The sequence below is a fragment of the Erpetoichthys calabaricus genome, chromosome 6 (genome assembly GCF_900747795.2).
Source record: "Erpetoichthys calabaricus chromosome 6, fErpCal1.3, whole genome shotgun sequence".
Classification (NCBI taxonomy): domain Eukaryota; kingdom Metazoa; phylum Chordata; class Cladistia; order Polypteriformes; family Polypteridae; genus Erpetoichthys; species Erpetoichthys calabaricus.
The window spans coordinates 195,964,460-195,985,197 of record NC_041399.2 but is presented as its reverse complement, the minus strand read 5'-3'; the positions used below and the strand labels follow the sequence as shown (position 1 = coordinate 195,985,197).

General features: G+C 39.1%; 1 protein-coding gene across 5 annotated transcripts in view; it reads left to right on the top strand.

Annotated features, from left to right (window-relative positions):
- Positions 1 to 20,738, top strand: part of arhgap39 (Rho GTPase activating protein 39) — a 448,090-nt gene that overhangs the window by 411,881 nt on the left and 15,471 nt on the right. For all 5 annotated transcript variants that reach the window (XM_051929199.1, XM_051929198.1, XM_051929195.1 and 2 more), the window contains 2 exons: positions 17,203 to 17,402; positions 18,346 to 18,437. In XM_051929199.1, coding sequence (XP_051785159.1) covers positions 17,203 to 17,402; positions 18,346 to 18,437 — 292 coding nt within the window. The remainder of the gene's footprint in view (positions 1 to 17,202; positions 17,403 to 18,345; positions 18,438 to 20,738) is intronic.

Genomic DNA, 20,738 nt, shown 5'->3' with positions numbered 1-20,738 from the left:
TTCTGTGACTTGTGTTATGACGAAAGATAAAAGGAGTTGAACCTTTTCAGCCTAAGTAAATGGAGATTAAGAAGTGACATGTCTTAAGTCGAAGACTTTCAAACGATGAAGGAAATGAGTACAGTGGATCCCAGTTCTTACTTTAAATTGATTTTTTCAACAATAAGATGGGGATGAGGAGGGTAGATTGTGCAAATGTATTAGCAAGTTTTTCTTCATGCAGAGAGCCATAGATAATAGATAAATAAAATAATAATAAATAGATACATGTCCAAGTAGTGTGGTAGAGGGTGTGATTTTATGGGACCTTCAATACTTGACTTATTTTGAAAAAAATATCCGAATAGAATTGGCAAGTCTTGTTGTTAGGCTGAATGACTTTTTTTATCAATAATGTTTTAAATAGAGCAAGCACTTTAGCTCAGCACAGCCCACCAATCCTATTCACCTAATTTCTCCCTACGAACATCGAGCTGCATTTTAACTGTTCACAAATTACTAGTATATTACATAATACTTGATAACTTAATCCGTGCAGGGCTGGCATATACGGTGAGGCAACGAGGCGATCACCTCCAGTGGCAATTTGATTTGACAGCATTTTCTGTTATTTTCTCTTTTTTATCCTTACGAAATAATACAAATAAATGAGAGCTTTGAGTGAACCTTAAGAATTGCATACACATCCAGTGCCTTACTAATACCTTTAAAACTGAGAAATATTTTGATGTTTAAAGTTTCAAATTTAACATATTCAGTGCGCAACACCTCCACTGAGTCAAAATGGCGTATTTCGAAGCTCCGTGTCAGTACACGGTTTGGTGTTATTTTCCTGATTTTTTCAGTATCACACTGCATGTATTGCTTATGTCATTCTGTATAATTTTGTCACTATCTGGACTCTGATTAAGGTGTCAGTCACATACACATAGTCTGTTTAAAGTCTTATAAGTTTGGACTCTGTGTGCTTAATTAGAAAGGTAAGGTGCCTTTTAGCTTGCAGGACAGAATCTAAAACTGCTGGTGTGTTTAGAGACACGTGCAAGAGGAGCGATCCTTGTTTTGCATTACATTTCATATTTTGTTAATACCTGTTTTGTACTTGTTGTTTTGTTAGAGCTAATCTTTTTCATCATTTCACATTTTTTTCTCCAAAGATATTGTACAAACCCAATTGTAGGAGACGCTGCTACAGAGGCTCCGGCAATTGTTAACGATTGTTTTATTGTATGTCCTGATGTAGACAGTTTGCAGTCTCAATTCTCCCATTGTATGGTCACAGGAGACTTGTGCTGCCCAGCAGTGCAGTCCCCAGATATGCATTGTCTTGTCTTAGCCCCTCTTGCAGGGGATCTACTAGGCTGCTCTTCGGCCCCCTTTTATGTTATTCATCTGTTGTGGCTCTGCTCCTTCTTAACTGCTGCATGGACCTTACCTGTGTGGTACTGGTATCCTTTTAGGGCTGACATTACAATATTATGTATTAATTTAATTATTGTCTGATGTTCTGAGAATGCACCGTATTGGAACATGAATTTCATGGGAATTTAGTGTATCATCTCACGCTTAGTAAGCATATTGAAGGAAGTGGGCAAACATGCTCCTTGTCTCTCGTTTTGCAGAGCTAGATATATAATACATTTGACTAGAGAAAACCATGAGTGAATTTTACTTAAAACTGGTTGGGAACAATTAGACGTCTCATTGAGTGTCACTTTTCTAAACCAGTCCAACACCTCATGAAGATGGCGCTCAAAGTAGAGACGATGATTTTTGAACTGTCATTAACCACAAGCGTCTATTTATAATGAATTGTCTGCAGTCAAAGTCTTCTAAAAAAAAAAACCAATTAAACATATAAATGTGTGTCACGTATGCAGAAAGCACATTGTGTTTAAAATTAACATAACCTGTTGCATTCGAAAATCCTTTCTGTGAAATCACATGACAAATTGGCACTCAGAGACATCAGCGGACTAGAAAAAGTGAATGATACGTTGACGTGAGCGCTATGTGTGTTGTTCAGTACCAATGTCAATATAAGGTTTAATAATAATAATAATTCATTACATTTATATAGCGCTTTTCTCAATACTTAAAGCGCTATCCACACAGGGAGGAACCGAACCCACAATCTTCCACAGTCTCCTTACTGCAAAGCAGCAGCACTACCACTGCGCCACCTGTGAGGACTTAAAGAACTAGCAGCTATGTTTGTGAAAATTTAAATTGCTAAATATTTGAAGTAAACAATGTGTCACTCCCCATCAAAAGGAGGTGAAAAAAATACCAGAGGAGAAGCAGATTTCAGTACTCAAAACACCCAAATCAACAAATCCTCCTAACAACACTGGTAGAAGTACAGACAAAGTGGCATATCATCCATCTTCTGACTGCTTGTCTAAATGAAAAACTAAAAGAAGTTAACATTATTGGCTAATTGAAAATGCAGACTTACCAGACCAGAACAGCCACAGGGTATGAACACTTTGTATATGCATAGACCACAACAGTTATCTAAACTTTTTTTGTTGTTGTTAGACCATATAGGTCAAAAGGACAGAAACGTACTGTTGCAGACAGGAGCAATTCTCAAACACGTGGAGCCAAGTAGCTGCGGAGTTGTACGTGTTTGTTTGTGTGTCTGTCGTTCTCCCTGCTCATTTCAATGTACAAATTAAGCATTAAGCTTCAGTTACCCTGTGCTACTAAGTTCCTGAATTTTAGCTTTTTATTTTCTCTCAGCATCAAGTCCTTTGTTCAATTTCTTTTGCTCTCTACCTGAAAAACCCCAATGGGTTTAAATGCATGGTCTGGAGGAACTGGGAGCGAGTGTTTTAGGAAGAAGCCTTGTGAGTGTAGCCTTTGTAGTGGCAGATGTCACCACTATTCACTACAGACTTTTTAATGAGTTGTCCAGAGATGTGTATTCTTGGATTATTTTTTGGATCCTGAAGTGATAGCAAACTATCCTCTGATTTCCAGTCTTCCATTTTTGTCTAAGGTTTTGGAAAAGGTTATTTTGGTTGAACTTCAGGATCACCTCAAAAAATTCAATCTGTTTGAAAAATTTCAATCTGGTTTCCGATCTCACAGTACAGAGGCAGCCCTGGTCAGAGTCACCAATGACCTCCTGATAGCCGCTGATCAGGGCTCTCTATCACTCCTTATCATTCTAGATCTCACAGCTGCATTTGATATGGTAGATCATAATGTTCTCCTCCATCGTCTTCACTATATAATTGGACTTTCTGGCATTCCTTTGGAGTTGTTCAAATCCTATCTTACAGATAGGGCTGAGTATGTGGCCTTGGGGAATGCTAAATCTCATACCCACACTGTCACCTGTGGGGTCCCACAAGGATCAGTCCTTGGGCCTACCCTTTTTAATATCTATATGCTACCCCTGGGTCACATCATCCACAAGCATGGAGTTTCATTCCATTGCTATGCGGATGATATGCAGCTCTATGTGAGACTGCATTTGACTTGTTTCACAACTCTGTCAACTTTTTCCTCCTGCTTGGATGAGATTGAGGTTTGGATGTCGCAAGAACTTTCTTAAGCTGAACAGCACCAAAACTGAAGCTCTTTTAATTGGTACCCCCCATCAACTTCGTTCCTCCGTAAATTGTATTTCCTTTTCTGGCCATACCATTACTTTCTCCCCTTCTGTTACTAATTTGGGTGTGAAATTTGACTCCCATTTGTCATTAGATACACATGTCCATCACCTCTGTAAAATTGCATTCCTTCATCTTCGAAACATAACCAAACTCCGTCCCTACCTTTCCCTTTGTGATGCTAAAAAGCTGGTTCATGCCTTTGTCTCCCCCAGGCTGGACTATTGTAGTGCACTCCTCATCGGGATACCCAACAAGAGCCTTCAAAAGCTCCAACAAATCCAAAATAGTGCTGCAAGGATCCTAATGAGGGTGCAGAAATATGAACATATTTCACCAATCCTTCGGTCACTTCATTGGCTCCCTATTCACCTCCGTATTGAATACAAACTTTGTTTGCTGAAAAGTGGGATTTTCAGAATATTACACATAGGGCTTATTTTGGGAACAACTCATAGGTTACAACTTACAGATGTTCTGTAGCAATTCAAGTAAATTAAGTTGAAGCAAATAAAATGTAATATTCTGAAATGTACTTTTTGTTCAGTTTTTGTTAAACTAAACTTTAAATTTAAACTTCTAGCAGTTTACTGCTTACCCTTTCACCATTTTAGGTCATTCGTTTCATTTCAACTGATTAACTTTGAAGAAAAAGTGGAAACACTGAGAGGTTCTAAAGCATTTGAATGGTAGTATAAGAGAAACCATTTCAACAAACTTGAGGATGAAAAACACCTGCATGATCTTGTATTGGAATAAGCACATTCAAAAAATAAATTAATAGGAGTTCAAAGAGTGTATCAATTCTGTATTTCAAAAGTACAGATCATTGTACAGTTGTTTAGAGAAGTAAATCAAAACCTGTTGGGTACTTCTGAATTGGCTTAAGCTGCAGAGTGACAGGAGTTTTAATGCAATTAATAAAGCCAGGATTTCAGTTTGGGTGGCACAATGGTTGGCACAGCTGTCTCACAGTTCAAGGGGCTGACTATCCATTTACTGAGTTCACGTGAGTTACTTATTTTGGTCTGAGTCCAACAAGATAAATAAGTAATTGACATAAATAACTTCACTTCAGATTGATGCAGAGTTAGATTTGAAAACTTTAAAAAATAAAATAAAATCCTCCATACTCTGATAACCTTTGACTCACATGATATCAGTGCAGCCGCCTGGCTTAATGTAAGAAGGTGCAGTGCCACAAAGCTTGTTAATCCCATCAGCAAAATAATGTGGGTAGATTACACTTGTGGATATCCGTAAGTATAAAATACTAAAGGAAAATCTCCTTTTCTTCTCAAGAGTGTAAAAGGAGGATACATGGTACATATGCAGATTAGAAGGGATTATCCATTTTAAGAAAGTGGGCGTTGGAAGCGCATCTGTCTCAAGTGTTTCATTTCTCACCAGAAAGAGCTGTAAACTCCAAAAAGTGACTGCTGCTCTGGGCATCATCTTCACATCCCCTTGCATGAGTGTTAAGCCTGTCAAATTCAATTGTTCTGTTGCTTTCAATTAATTTTAAAAGGCATAAATGTGAAAGGAGTAGTATGGTGGTGCAGTTGTTATATTGATGTTTTAACTTTAATTTGTTTCAACCTATTTATGTAATTATTCCTGGGTTTTGTGAACTCTTATAGGTTTTTTAGTCCAATAAATTAATCTCTCAAGTTGATTTCTGATTATGACTTTATGCAATAACTAGATGAAGTGCACAGTGTTGTTGGTATAAATAAATAGGGAAAAACTTTCTTTTGGATATTCAGTATGACTAAACACAATCCACAAGGAGAGAAAAAGACATACTCTTAGACAAAAGCTGTAATCCAGCAAGACAATAAAACTGTTATACAGATTAGTTGAGATGGGAACACTGTATGTCCTTGAGGTCTTTGAAGAGATTTGGCTTTGGCTGCTACATAAAGCTTGGCCGGTAGAATGCTGTTGTGTACTCCTGCTGCCTGATAGGAATTGTAGTCCCTGTGTCAGCACTGGCTTTTGCATTGCCATGCTCTCATTATAACCTTACACCCCAATATGACACATAGCCTTTATTATAAATCCGGTCCGAGACACATACAAAATACTGTGAAAATCGATTCAGTTGTTTTGCATGATTAGCTAACAAACAGGCGTCCACATTATTTATTACTTTACTTATATAAATTTTTGTATTTTATTTTTACCATTAATCTGTATTTTGGTGTCCTTATGGGTGCAACCACTTGTTTACGTGTTGTCAAGATTACAGCTCGGTTGTGCACAGCCTGTGATGTTATAGAGGTGACGGGATGAAATGTAATCAGTTAAGACATGTTATAAATAACTTCCATACTTAAGCAGAATTTTTCTAGACTGCAGTGTGTTTGTACTTGGTTAACAGCCTCTTTGCTCTCCCTATTCACTTTGATTCTTTGAATGGTGCTCAATCTATTAAATCCCCAGTTATGACCTTTGCAAGCCCTACGATTACTTATTTTCTCCAAATCGATTTTCATTCTGTGCCATTTTTTTCCTCCTTAGCACAACATAACACCAGGAGCTAGGATTTAAATCCTGTTGTGGTCATCCTCTTCTGTGGAGCTTGCACATTTTCTAGCTCCAGCTCCCCAAACACTTGATACACACAAGCACGGACAAATGTTCAGTAAACAAAGGGTTTTTATTGTGGGAAACTCTTCCCAAGGCAAGCGTTTCCTATGCCACAACCACAATACAACAGATAGCACATAGTCACTCTGTAGTCTTCTCTCTTTCTCTCTCTCTGCCTTCTCCTAGCAAGCGCTGTCCTCCTCCTCCTCCTCCTCCTCCCAGCTCTGGCTCCCAGAGTTGTGGCAAGCTGCTTCTCTTATACAAAACCTGAACGTACTTCTGGTGTTCTACAGGATTGGCCTGGAAACACATCTAGGTGAGGTGGGAGCCCACAAACATAAGGGCTCCCCAGTCCACGCAGCAACCCCTGGCAGTACCCATGGAATACAACAGGGCTGAGTCGAAGAACTCCAGTTCGAACGGTGCCCTGTGGGAATCCATGGCATTGTCACAACCTAAGGGGGCTGCCATCTAGCTGTCTGGCAGAGACAATGCCCTTTGCACGATATCTCCTCTGGTCCTTCCTGCCTGAGGGTGTCCTGGCCAAGTCCCTCACACCATATATGTGTGTTCATCCCCCTTATCCTGAAGCTGAGCATATTAAGTTAATTAGCTAGCACTAAACTGACCCTACATGAAGGAACGAGTATAGCTCTATGGTGGACTAGCATCCTGTCATTTCAGCTCTATGCTTAGTGCAACAAAGATTCGCTGAACTAAATAGTCCAGGTTGGAAAATGAGTTGATAAATATAAAGAGAGACTGCCGTCCCAAAGTGCACAGCAAAGTAGAATGTGCCATGTCACAAGTATAATATCAGACAGACTTGGAGCTTCTAATCAAGTGTTTAGGGTGGACAGTGTAAGGAAAAGCTGGCATTGCCCCTTTTTAGATGCATTTGCATAAAATGTGAAAATCCTCTACTGTGATTGACATGTCACTCTCTACATCCGACTGTCCATCTTGAAAAGTGAGTTTTAGTTGTCTGCTCAGTTTAGCTCATTTTGACACAGTGGATTAAATTGCTTTATCCAACGTGAGCAAATAGGGATTTTCCTGTTAGCTCATGCCATAAACAAGCTGTTTCTGAAGGCCTTCATAATCTAAACATTGCAGGTTCACAGCCGGCCCCCAGCAGTTTCTACAGTGCAAATGTCCAGACTGGGACAGATTGTGGTCTGATTCCATGACAAAACACTTAGCGTAGTCAGCAGGATTTCCACTGTAGACAAGTGGAGTATAGTGGTGGGAGTGCTGCACAAAACAGGTGTAGGCTGAGTGAGAAAGAGAGAGAAAAAGAGCTCAACTGACATCACCAGGAAGTAAACCACTCGCAGTACTTAAGGGCACTTCCTGCCCAAAGCAGCCTGTTTGGCTTTAGTTGAAGTGAGTTGCTGGGTATGTCACATTACACGACAGACCTTCACAGGAACGCAAAGCCAACTGCTCCTGATGCTCTAAGGTGCTATTAAATCACTGGAAAAGTCATCTAATGTGACATGGCCTTTAATGACTAAACACTTATTGCACAGCATTCTCATAGTGGTTATTGTGACAGTTCACAACACTCAGTTGTTATTATTTTTTTCATGGCACTTATAGGATTCTGCATGTAAAACTGTGTAATAGAAAGTTCACTGTACTTCGATATTAATGAATGTCAACAGTAGTTTACTTAAATTGCAGTTCAATAACTACCTGAAGGCTTTATCACCAATTTAAAGCTGCTATTACTGTTAACACTTCTGTTTTTTACTAGCTTTGTTACCTGGCTTTGCCTAGGAAATTCCTTAAGACAAAGGTGATATGCCTGTCCTTGTACTTTGAAATTTGGCATGAAATTACCATCGATTATTCTTTTTGCATCAAATGATGTAATTTGAAATGCACTGTTATAATTTCTTACAACACGGATAAAATGTTTTTTGTCCTGGTGTAAACCAAATACTAAACTTTTTATAGGCCCTGGTAACTCGCCAAAAGGTGATAATTTGATTTTTCCACTTTTGCATCATTTTCCAGGTGGCTCATTTTTTAATTTCAATGCACAACAATTTGGACATTTAACATTTATGAACCCCATAAGAATGTCTTCATTAGATTTGTAATCATTTACATTTACATTTACATCATTTAGCAGACGCTCTTATCCAGAGCGACTTACAACAATGTTTGTTAGTTTTTTTGCATACCCTTGGGGTCAGAGTGCAGGGTCAGCCATTGTACAGCGCCCCCTGGAGCAATTACAGGTTAAGGGCCTTGCTCAAGGGCCCAGCAGAGTAGGATCTCTTTTGGCAGTGACAGGGATTCGAACCGGCAACCTTCGGGATACCAGCGCAGATCCTTAGCCTCAGAGCCACCACTCCGCCTAATCAATGTGTGAATTATAATTAAACCCATTATTGCAGTTTTTGAGCCAAGTCAAATATCTTTCTTGATCTGCATGTCAAACAGAAGTTTCTCTGTTCATTTCTGTATGTTGTGAGTTATATTTAGTAACAGCAGCCCTTTGAATTTCTGGATGTTTATGTGTGTATTTAACAATTGCAATTCTGTTCACCATGGGGTTTGTTGTGCATATTCAGTAACTGAAAGTCTGTTCACGCCTAGATTGTTTTGTGCATATGTAACAACCGCAAGTCTGTTTGAGATATCATCGTGTATATTTAGCAACTAAAAGTCTATTTACTGTAGGATGTTTTTGTACATTGTGAACGCTAGGTGGTGCCAGTGAGCCCTAAACCCCAAACACAAACACACAAGACATTCGTGGGTTCAAACAAAGGGTGTTTTATTACAAATGCCTTGTAAACACAAGCACAAATACAAGTTCCTTCTTCCTTTCTCCTCCTCTCATCTCTTTACCACCACCGCACTGTTCTCCTCCAGTCCAGTGTTGCCTTCCTTCCTCCCAGCTCTGTCTTGCCTGGACAAGGCAGTGCGGTCCCTTATATTGAGGACCTGGGAGTACTTCCGAGGCCAGGGTTTCGCCCGTTAGAAGCACTTTCGAGTCATGTGGAAGTCCCAAATAATAGCGAGTGTATCTCCCTGCAGCATCCTCTTGCAGGGCTGTGTTACCGGACTACAATTCCCAGCATTCCCCACTGGTGTCCAAACAGGCACCGATATCCAGAGCTTTGCCATCTTAGCATCCTTGGTGATAAAGTGGCCCCCAGAGACAGTCCTTTCATGTCATTCCCTTCTGTCCCGGCCAGGAAAGGCACAGTAGATATAACATGTCGGGATACCTGTCCATTTGCCTGGGACTTCCTGTCCGGCTAAGGATTCTTCCCATTTCTTAGCTGGGATGCCCATCCGTCCTGTATGGTAGTTATAAGATATTTAGCAAACGTAAGTCTGTTTGCTTTTGGATTTTTTCATGTATATGTAGGAATCGCATCTCTGTTGGTCTCAAGATTTTATTGTGCATATATAGCATCAGATTTTTTTAAATGATTTAATCGGATGTTGTCTTTATATTTAGTACAACACTTATTTTTCTGTTTTATTAGTATAGTTTTGAAATAATTGAGTCGCATTAGATAAACAAAAGAATGTGCTTGATTGCAATGTTAGCTATAACCAATTTTAAGTTTGAGCAAGATCAATAGTAATAATAGGTTTGTAAACATCAAAATAACCTCCACATAAAGCTCCTGAGAAGCGCAATCCTTTAACTGGTCGACCATTTACCCCAAATTTAGTAAATAATACACTGTATCTGTAAACTTCAAATACACCTGTAAAAATTTCTGATGCAGCTTTCAAATTACAAGTGATATGCATATCATTCATATACATTACAATATCATCATAATTGTTGCCATTTGTGTCATGTTAGAAAACTTTGTATTGCTCCAACTGTCTTACTACAAATTGGACAATTTCATGCCATATTTCCTAAACTGATACATCTGTGCCAAACTAACACAATGATAGACAATAAAATAAACAATTTCCATCCACTTTTACATGCATTTCACAGTGTAGAATTGGTACATTATCAATCAAAAAAGATTTCTGTTTCAATTGATCAAAACCAATGTATATCTTGAAACAGGCTTTGTGTATGGAAGCAACAATTTTTAAGCAGAGCTCTCCTCCTTCCTTCCACTTCACAGCTCAGTGATTTGTCTTTTTCCAGTCTAAAACTCCTCCCCTTCTTTAGTCCATCCTATTGCTCAGTGGTGCTGTTCGTCTGCACCACTCATGTGCTGGACACCTTCATTTGCATACACCGACCCGCCTCAAACATACACCGACCCGCCTCAAACAGGCCGCGGAACGACTGCTGCTCCTTCTCTTCAGGCTTCTGTCAGTGCTGTGTGGCACGTTAGCATAGTGCATTCATTACACGATTATTATCGAAAAATATGGACAAGTAAAAAACATGAGTTGGCTAGTTTTATTTTTTCTATAAAATCACCAATTTTTCAATCAACTCCGTCAAACTGTTTTTAAGATTTTGGAATATTTACTTTTTCTATTGGGGGGGGGGGGTACCCCTAAATATTGATATATCAAAATATCCTTTAATAGCAAATACCTATACCATTAAATCTTCATGCCTTTGTTAAATTTGTATTTATTCATACAAAGTTTTTTATTTTCATGAACGACAATAGGTTGAATGGGATTTCTGTTTTTGTATCTGGTGTCAAAATGGGTATCAAGTATCGTGAAACTGCACTGGTAATGGGATCGACTACAAAAATCCTTTTAACATCAGGACATCCCTACAAGGTAGTTTCACACAATGCAAAATACATAGAACTTCCACCGAACAAATTTTATCATGCTGTGCTTCATGGCTAGCCATGCTGAAAAATGTCACCTGTGGGAGCACAGGTCCAAAATAATGTGAGCCTCCCTTAAAATCTGCCAAACACGTCTGTACCTGAACAGCAAGGCTTTAATTAAATTTGATTGTAGCATGTGGCCTCTCGCTACTCTGCCCTGAACTCATTCTCTCCTATAATTAGTTTCTATTAAAGTCTCTTTCCCGGTGCCAAGTTGACACAGAGGACGTTTGTTTCATGCATGATAAAGAGAAGAAGAAATAAAGAGAGCTGAAAGAGTTTTAGACAGGGGAGGTGGAGACACCGTCAAAAGCATGACAATCAGTTTATAAAGTCAGATTTTCTACGGGTGTTTAACACTTCAAACAAAGCTTCCTGTTTTTAATGAAGGCTTTTGTTTAGAGCGTGGCTGACTGTAAAACCCAATGGCTGGCACTAGGTGGTCAGTTCAATCTCTGTCTCCTTCTGACTTTGTGGCCCTGAGTAAGTTACTTAACTTGCCATTTCTCCAGCTGTAAAATCTTAACACTGTAAACTGCAAAGAGCTGGCACCAACAGGGTATAACCCTGAGTGTGGTTAAATGTGGTTAGGCACGCAATGTGGCATAGTGGTTAAGGCGCTGGACTTTGGACTTCAGACCCTTTGGCTGTGGCTTCAAATCCTGTTACTGACACTGTGTGACCTTAAGCAAGTCATTTCACCTTCCTGTGCTTCAACTGAAGAAAATAAAACAAAAGAAATATGGCCAATTGTATCTCAAATGTTGTAATCTGCCTTTGCTAAAGGCATCAGCCAAATAATTTCTCTATTATAATAAAAAAATCTTGGGAAGAGAGACAAGACTTGACTTTCTCAGAAAGACACTTTCAAGTCCCGCAAGACAAGACTTTGTGCCAAGAGATTTAACCACGCCTGGGGCCAGAAATAACAGATAAAGAGTAGATGACAAAGTAGAACGTCGTAAAGAATTCAAAAACGTTGGTGCGATACATATGCAGAGCAGGTTAGAGATAATGGAAGTACGAAAATACGAAAGTCTCAAAAGAATGATAGTAAAGATCGGATTAGCGCAAACAAACGGAAATTATTACTCTTTGAAATAACGGAACAGCAAAAAGAGATTGAATATATTGTTTGGATTTAAACTTTAAGTCGGAGACTTGTAAATCGTCTAATTCGTATTGCCAGCGGGGAAAAGTAGTGTTTCTTTCCAATGAAGAGGCGTATCTGCGAGAATTAAAAGATTTGTTGTTTGGTGAAAATGAATCCACTTATGTGAGCGGCAGAAACGTGAATTTGTGTGCACATAGTGCAGACAGGGGGTTGGTGAGCGAAGTGAGCAGGGGGTGAAGCCCCCTAGTAAGTACTAATAAATGAATCTGAGAATTCATTGAGAACACAATGGATGGATGGATAGATTGAATGAACAAATGAATGAACTTTATTAGTGTCCAGGATGTAGATCTATTTAATCTTTTACATCACAAATCCCTTTGTTGACACCTGCAAGCATCCAATCCTCATCATTTTCATTTCTTTAACCTGGTGAGGGTCACAGTATCAATACATTGAGTTGTATTCACCAGAACTCCCAATCCTCAACGACTTTCTCAAGGTCATGCTGGGAAATCCCAAATGATCCCAGGACAGTTGAGAGGTACAATCCCCCTTGTGTGACTTGGGTCTGCCCTTCAGTCTGCTCCTGTGGTAAACTCTACATGAGTAGCAACCAGGACCATCTTAATTACATTCATTTAAATATCTTAAATGGAAATATACAGCCATATGTGACAAAATACAATGAAAATGTGCACAAGAACCATCCACCTATTTGTGGATTTCTGAAATCACCTAATTCAGCTCAGGGTACTGGGCCTGACTTTGTGGCTCTGAGTAAGTTACTTAACTTGCCATTTCTCTAGTTGTAAAAGCTAAATACTGTAAACTGCAAAGAGCTGGCACCCCATCCACCCCATGCTGCTGGGTTTGACTTTGACCCTTTTTGACCCGGAATTGGATTAAGCGGGCTTGAGACTGGTATGTGATGTACCAGTTTGAGGTTTCACTAGTTCAGCTGATCGTTTAATCTGCTTGTGCTCCAATTAGAAATAATACATCTATATCATTTTACTATATCCTGTTCATATAAAGCAGTTTGTAATAGTGTTCACTATAGAATGGCACTATATAAAAAATGACAATGTTTCCTAGTTAATGGATTATATTTTTAAGCAGGTGCAACAAAAATCCCTGTGAATCTGAATTTAATTTAAAACCTCAACTTACCCTTTTCTTACCCTGAAGATGTGTAGAGAATAGTAGCAAACTATCTTCAAGTAGCCACACCACTCTACATGACATAGCATCAATTAGAATCTGTGTTCAGTTATAAGTCCTCATCACAGTCACATTCCCATTGTTGGATCCTGATCCCTATTTGTATGGCCACAAACAAGCTTCTCATCTAGTCAATGTATAACACAACTTTTGAACATGAGAACATAAGAAATTTGACAAATGAGAGAAGAACTTTTAGTCTGTCAAGCTTCTTTGTTTAGCTTAAAACTTAACCCTCCTGATAGCTCATCTAGGCACTTCTTAAAGGTTGGCTTTTGCTTCAACTACATGTCCCAGATTTCTACCACTCTTTGAGTATAGAAGTGCTGCTTGGCTTCAGTCCTAAATGCATTTTCCACTGGTGTTCGTGAGTATGTGATTCACTGTTAAGTTCAAAGAATTCTGCTGGATCTACTTTATCAATGCCTTTGAGGATTTTGAAGACCAGAATTAATTCCCCATACAATCTCCTTTGCTCGAGACTAAACAGGTTTAATTCTCTGAGTCTATCAATTCTCTGAGTCAATAAAAGCCTTTGAAACTTGTGAAATGCTTGTAACTCTACTTCAGTATACCATAGAAACATCTGACAAAAAGATCTAAAAACACTGAAGCAGCAAACTTTGTGAAAACCAACACTTGGGTCATTCTCAAAACTTTTGGCTACGACTGTAGTTCCAGCCTGTTCTTAGAAGGGACTTCTACCTGACCCAGAAGTGTTTCTAGGGGTCAAAGTTGCGGTACCAGAAGTACTCCTTGGTCAGGCATAAAAGGATATTTTTCTGAGTTGGGCAGAGGAGGACAAAGCTTACCTGAGGTGGAGGTGGAGGAAGGGAGGATACCGTGTGTGTCTGAAAAGCCTGTGTGAAGGTATTTTGTTTACAGTAAATCAATATACTGCATTTAAACCCAGGACTGTGCTTGATGTAGATGTGTCTCAGGGTTTGGGGCTCTGAGATGTCCCCTACAGGTCACAACAGTTAGATAAGAAAGGCTCTTTATAATGGACAAAAATGAAAAGAGCTGTGTTACGTAAAATAAATACAGTTAGAAAAGTAGTTCTATAAAATATATTCATTGATAGAGAGAAAGAAAAGGCACTATATAAACTAAATGGCAAATATTAGATAGAACACATAGCAGTACACATTTCTTACCTGGTCGCGGCAGTTTTTTGTTCCCAGGCTAGTTCAAAGTAAGTTTATTCAAGCAGTCCATTAAGAGGAGACATCAGTATTCTGCTGCTACTGTATACTTAAGGTTTTTGCAGGGGCTGCTGGGAAATGCAGTATTTGCAGCATTTCCATGGAAACAAAGCTGTACCAGAAGTGCTTCCCTCTAATTTGGAGTAGCACCAGAAGTAATCTCAGGATGAGCCTTTTAGTCAGATGAGCTTAGACATGGGAGAGAGGTAGAGGCCAGCAGGAAGAGAAGGCCAGGACATAGAAAGGATCATGTTTAACAGGACTAAGGTAGATAACCTGGATGAGGATAGGTAGGCCTGGATGTTCTTAGTCCTTGTGATTTTGATTTCTATTTCATAAAGTGTGTACTCCTTACTTTTACATTCCCTTTGAATAATTTGTATTATTTTATCAAATTTGACTGGGCTGTTACTATTAAGGGTACAGCATCTTCTCCAGAGAGCCCCATCTGGTCACAACAGATAGATGAAAATATATATGCTTAATTAAGTCTGATTTACTATGTAGCAGGCATCCATTCATTTTCATGACCTTCATTACAGCAGTACCAGGTGCAATTCAGGAACCGACCCAGGATGTGACACCAGTCAATTACACAACAGATTTAAGCACACACAGCCTATCAGAGGCACCAGTTAATATATGGGCTGAATTTGCTAACAATATAAAAAAAGCCACTGGACTTAGTGTTGAGCTCATCACCTTTGAATTATGGTATAGCAGTACTATTCACAATGCCACAAGAACATCTGTAAAGAAATAACTTGCAACCCTGAGTGTGGTTAAATGTGGTTAGGCAGGCAATGTGGCATAGTTGTTAAGGCTCTGGACTTTGGACTTCAAACCCTTTGGCTGTTGGTTCAAATCCTGTTACTGATACCGTGTGACCATAAGCAAGTCATTTCACCTTCCTGTGCTTCAGCTGGGGGAAATGAAACAAAAGAAGTGTGGCCAATTGTATCTCAAATGTAATTCACCTTTGATAAAGGCATCAGCCAAATACTAAGTAATAATAAATGACTCTGAGAATGCATGTACAGTATGAATGGATGGATGGATAGATTGAATGAACAAATGAATGAACTTTATTAGTGTCCAGGATGTAGATCTATTTAATGTTTTACATCACAAATCACTTTGTTGACACCTGCACACATCCAATCCTCATCATTTTCATTTCTTTAACCTGGTGAGGGTCACAATATCAATACACTGAGCTGTATTCACCAGGACTCCCAATCCTCAACAACTTTCTCAAGCTTGTGCTGGGAATTCCTAGATGATCCCAGGACAGTTGAGAGGTACAATCCCCCCTGTGTGACTTGAGTCTGCCCTTTCATCTGGTTTAAGATGTGAACCATGCCTGAACTAAGTGCCAGAGAAGAACAAATTCTGAGTCATCTAATTCGTGTGCTTGGTTTCATTAATTGACTTTCCGAGAGTGTGATGAACTAATTCATTATCTTAATAACGTTAATTAATTAGCCTTTATTATGCCAGGTGTCAAGTGGATGAACTGAATAGTCCTGCAATGCTGTTTGTTAGAATGTTCATTACTGCTTGAGGACCATACTCATGGCTACACTCGACTTCTGCCACTATCCATTTTTGGCTCACTCTCTACATTAAGTGCCATATCCAGACTCCTAAACGACTCTTCTTAGCCACTTTCTATCCCACCAGAAGAAAATATTGCCATTTACACTGCTGTCAAGGGAACTGGTTTAGCATTCTTTACCCACGGCGCTGCTTTTAGTGAGCTTAATGCCCCCAGCCTAGACAGATTATTCAGTGCCTTGGATGCACCAGCTGAATGGGCCACTGCTACCATGTGTAAGGAATAGTGCTGATGCCGCAGCCAGTAGCCAGTAGTCCTTCAGGCCAAAGGAGTGTACAGTACAGTGCCTATTAAAAGTATTCACCCCCTTGGATGTTTTCACATTTTGCTGCTATACAACATTGAATCACAGTGAATTTAATGTGGTATTTTTGACACTGATCAACAGAAAATGTAATATCAAAATGAGAACAGATCTCTGCAAAATGGTCTAAATTGATTACAAATATAAAACACAAAATTACTGATTGTACAAACATTCAACCCCTTCAAGTCAGCATTTAGTAAATACACATTTAACAGTCATGAGAGCCTTGAGTCTGTGTGCACAGGTCTGTCTATCTGTTTTGCATCTGGACACTGCAGTTTTGTCCCCATTTTCCTTTGCAAAACTGTTCAAACTCTGTCAGGTTGCATGTGGATCATGAGTGAACAGCCTTTTTCAAGTCCAATCATAAATACTCAATTGGACTGATATCCGTGCCCATATTTATCATGCATCTGGAAGAAGGTAAAATGGTCGCAACTGACTTAAAAATCTTAGAAATACACAAATTTGGTCCTACGCTTGTTACGGTACATAGAAGTAATTCTGAGATGTTTGATAAAATATGGGCACTGGACTCTGGCTTGATCACTCCAGGATATTAACACTGTTGTTGTTAAGCCATTCCTGTGTAGCTTTGGCTTTATGGTGTTGTTCTCGTGATGGAAAGTAAATGAGAGTTGTGTGATTAGTTGGACTGTCACTTATTGGTCATCCAGTACTGCAGTCTGAAATTCTGCTTTTTGTTTCATCTTGTCTTAGGGCCTGCAGAAACCAAACCTGGAGGAGATCCGACATGCCAAGAATGCAGTGTTCAGTCCCTCGATGTTTGGAAGCTCCCTGGAGGAAGTCATGGCCATGCAGCAGGAGCGATACCCAGACCACCGACTTCCCTGGGTCCAAACGCGCCTCTCTGAGGAGGTCTTGGGTCTCAATGGGGACCAGACGGAAGGCATCTTCAGGTACAATTTGAAGGAGACAATACAATGAATTGGTGAGAAGGTGTCCAATGTTATTAGCTCACCACTTTTATCCTTAAGACAGCGAAAATGAAAAGACCCCAAAAATGGCATGCCAGGTAAACCTTTTGAAGCTGTGCAGAATATTAACTGTTAAAAAAATGGTTACAAAACAGTGACGTGTTCTTCGCAAACAGGACTACATCTCTGACAAAAAAAATGGAAAATCCAGTGATCTTCGCAGATGGAGGTTAACATTTTTAATTAGCATCATGAGGATGCCAACTCTGTCTTTAAAGAACTAACAAGATTACAATGCAGTAGCTCTATATTAAGTTGTGTTAACTTCAGGCTGGTCTCATATGTGTGATTAAAATGTGTTCCATCCAAGCTTTCTTCCTGCTCTGCACCAAACTTTGCCAAAATAGACTTTAACTCACCATATATCCTGCAATGGAATAATCACATTCAGAAAATCTTTGATTGCTCCATGCCTAATCAATGTAGTGAGAATCTGGTTTAATATAATATTCTCAAACCCACTTAGTTTAGCTCAAGATCACAAATGTCTGGAGCCTATTCATGTAGCATCAGGTAAAAGACAAACCCACCCCGGGTAGGGAACCAGCCATCTCAGGGCCCATTTTGTGTATACCTACACCTTACATCTAACCTGTGTTCAGATTGCAAAGATTTTTTGTTTGTTTATGGAATCACCTGATTTCCCCCTAATATTGTCAGGTATTGTTAGTTGGAATAGTTGTTGTACCAAAGTTATGGATATTTTTGAGAATTTTTGAATACCCAAAGTAAGTTCCTACTTAACCTTCTCATTCCTTCCACCTTTTCTTCACTTTTGTTGGACTCTTGTTGAATGTTTTTACAGTATTTTACTTCCAAATGTTCACCTTTTGTTTGCTTTAACAAATCTTCCTTTGTGGTCCAGAGTCCCAGGCGACATCGATGAAGTCAATGCCCTGAAGTTGCAGGTGGACCAATGGAAGATACCTACTGGGTTGGAAGACCCACACGTTCCTGGTAGGTGCCTTCTGCTCTGATTGTCATTTTGGTGTGCAAAAGCAGTTTGACCTATTTGTTCAGGCTAATCACCATAAACATTGTCTACTTATCGCTGGGGTAAAATATTTGCACACAAGACATCACCCTGTGGGTTGAGGCAGTAGAGTACATGCAGTATGTGTCATTGTTACAACTGTTGGGATGGCCATCTTCAGCAGATATGGTATATAAGTAAGAATTGTGTGTTTGTGATTATATTATCAGTATGTATGCAGTACATTTTCTCATTTAGCAAATGCTTTTATCCCAAGCAGCTTACAAAAGAGATCAACATAATTGAGTAAAAATCAGCCTGGAGGAACAGTAGTAACATCATGCATGCATTTATATGTGATAAATTATTCATGCATATGTGAAGTACATCAGGCAGACAGTGCAGATCGGGTAGTGATATCCCTATCCAGCGTGGCTACTACAACTCTTATGATGTCACTCTAGCCTTGTAAAGCATCATGGGGCACTAGGGAAAAGAAAGTTTGTCAAGCTGGTCCCACAGTGAATTTTCAGGAAAAAATTTCGGCGAACAAGGTCACTGGCAAATTCTGCAAAAAACACTTTTTTATGAATTTTGCCAGTCAACACTAGTAATGAAAACTGGAATCTACTTTGGTGAAACTGGCAACTCCATTGCAATTCCCCGGTTCCTTATTGTACTGGTTTCTGTTTTAACATTTTGTCAATTAGTTATAAAATTATTATATGGAAATGTTTTATTTTTCACTTAATATATATTTATAATGTATATACTGTATTTCACTCTTTACTTTGTAGAATGAAATACTTTGGAGTTTTCCCAACCCATTGAATAATCGGAGTGAAAGAAAGTAAACACATTGACTTGCTTATAGGGAAGCTTCCCTTCCCAGGCTTCAATACACTCCTGGACTTCTTGGCACTAACAAATGAGTCGTGAAGTTCCCAGCTTTGTCAAAGAAGACACAAGTGTAAGGAAGGAACAGAGCTAGTAAGGACTTAGACTCACCATTACTGTCATACTCTAGCTGGCCTGATTCCCAGGGGACAATGGCTAATTAGTGACACTCCACCAACACCTAGCCATGATGTATGAGAAGCGTGTTCAGCTCACCAGTCTCTGTCCATGCGTTGTCATGGAAACACACATTAATTAGATTCCTGCTTGTGATGTTCCTCTTCGGGAAGTTCAGCTCTGAAAGGTAGAATAGGTCATTTGTGATCTTGATACCTCCCTAAGGACTTGTGCACGCTTGTGTTTAACAGTTAATATAATAAGAGATCATTTGCAGAATTTCCAGATGGGCCCATAGTTTTAGGGCTAGTGAATGTCATTTTGAATTTAAGTATTTATTTACTGGGATTTCTTTCAGCACGGTTTTCACATATAGGTAATCATAAAATTGTAAAGCCTGCCACTACAGTTTAATTTTCAATGGCTATGCCTGAGTGCTGCTTTAATTCCTTTTTCTAATGGACTATTACTGTCTGTGTTTACAAAGCATCCATCTTCTTCTTCTTCTTCTTCAAATCTTAGGAGGACCAAGGTGAGAAAATTAAGTGAAGAATATTTAAATGATTAGGTCAGGCCTGAGCAAGAAAAAAGACAAGAAGTGCCAATACTCCTCTGAACTTCAGTCTACCAGAGATGGTCATACCAAGGCTACAAGCCAGGGCAGTGTCAGTTGACATCATGCACTACATTCAGATAGATAGATAGATAGATAGATAGATAGATAGATAGATAGATAGATAGATAGATAGATAGATAGATAGATAGATAGATAGATAGATACAATACAATACAATACAATACAATACAATACAATACAATACAATACAACAGAAGTTATTTTTGTATAGCATTCTTTACAGAGTACAGACATAGAACACTGTGAACAAATTCCCAGGTAAAATGCAAGTATGGATTGTACAAATTTTTAAATGCAGAATTATAACATGTAAAGATTTGTTAAAACACACAAAAAACAAAGTGAAATCTGATTAACTTAAATGGTAACCAACAATATCTGTACATTAATTAATTGATGATCTTATGGCCAGTTGACAAAGAAGGAGATTAAAATTGTAAAAGGTAAAGTGACCTGAGACGAGGACTGGACTCCTTCAGTACTGTGTCTCTTCGAAAATCCTTGGGTACTGTTGGTTTGACTTTGTGTGCTGACAAGAGTCCCAAAGGAGACACATTACCTGCACTGTGATGGTGTGTCAGTTATGGCACTACAGCCATGTGGCTGGACCAGGCCAGGGGGACACCCACGTAAC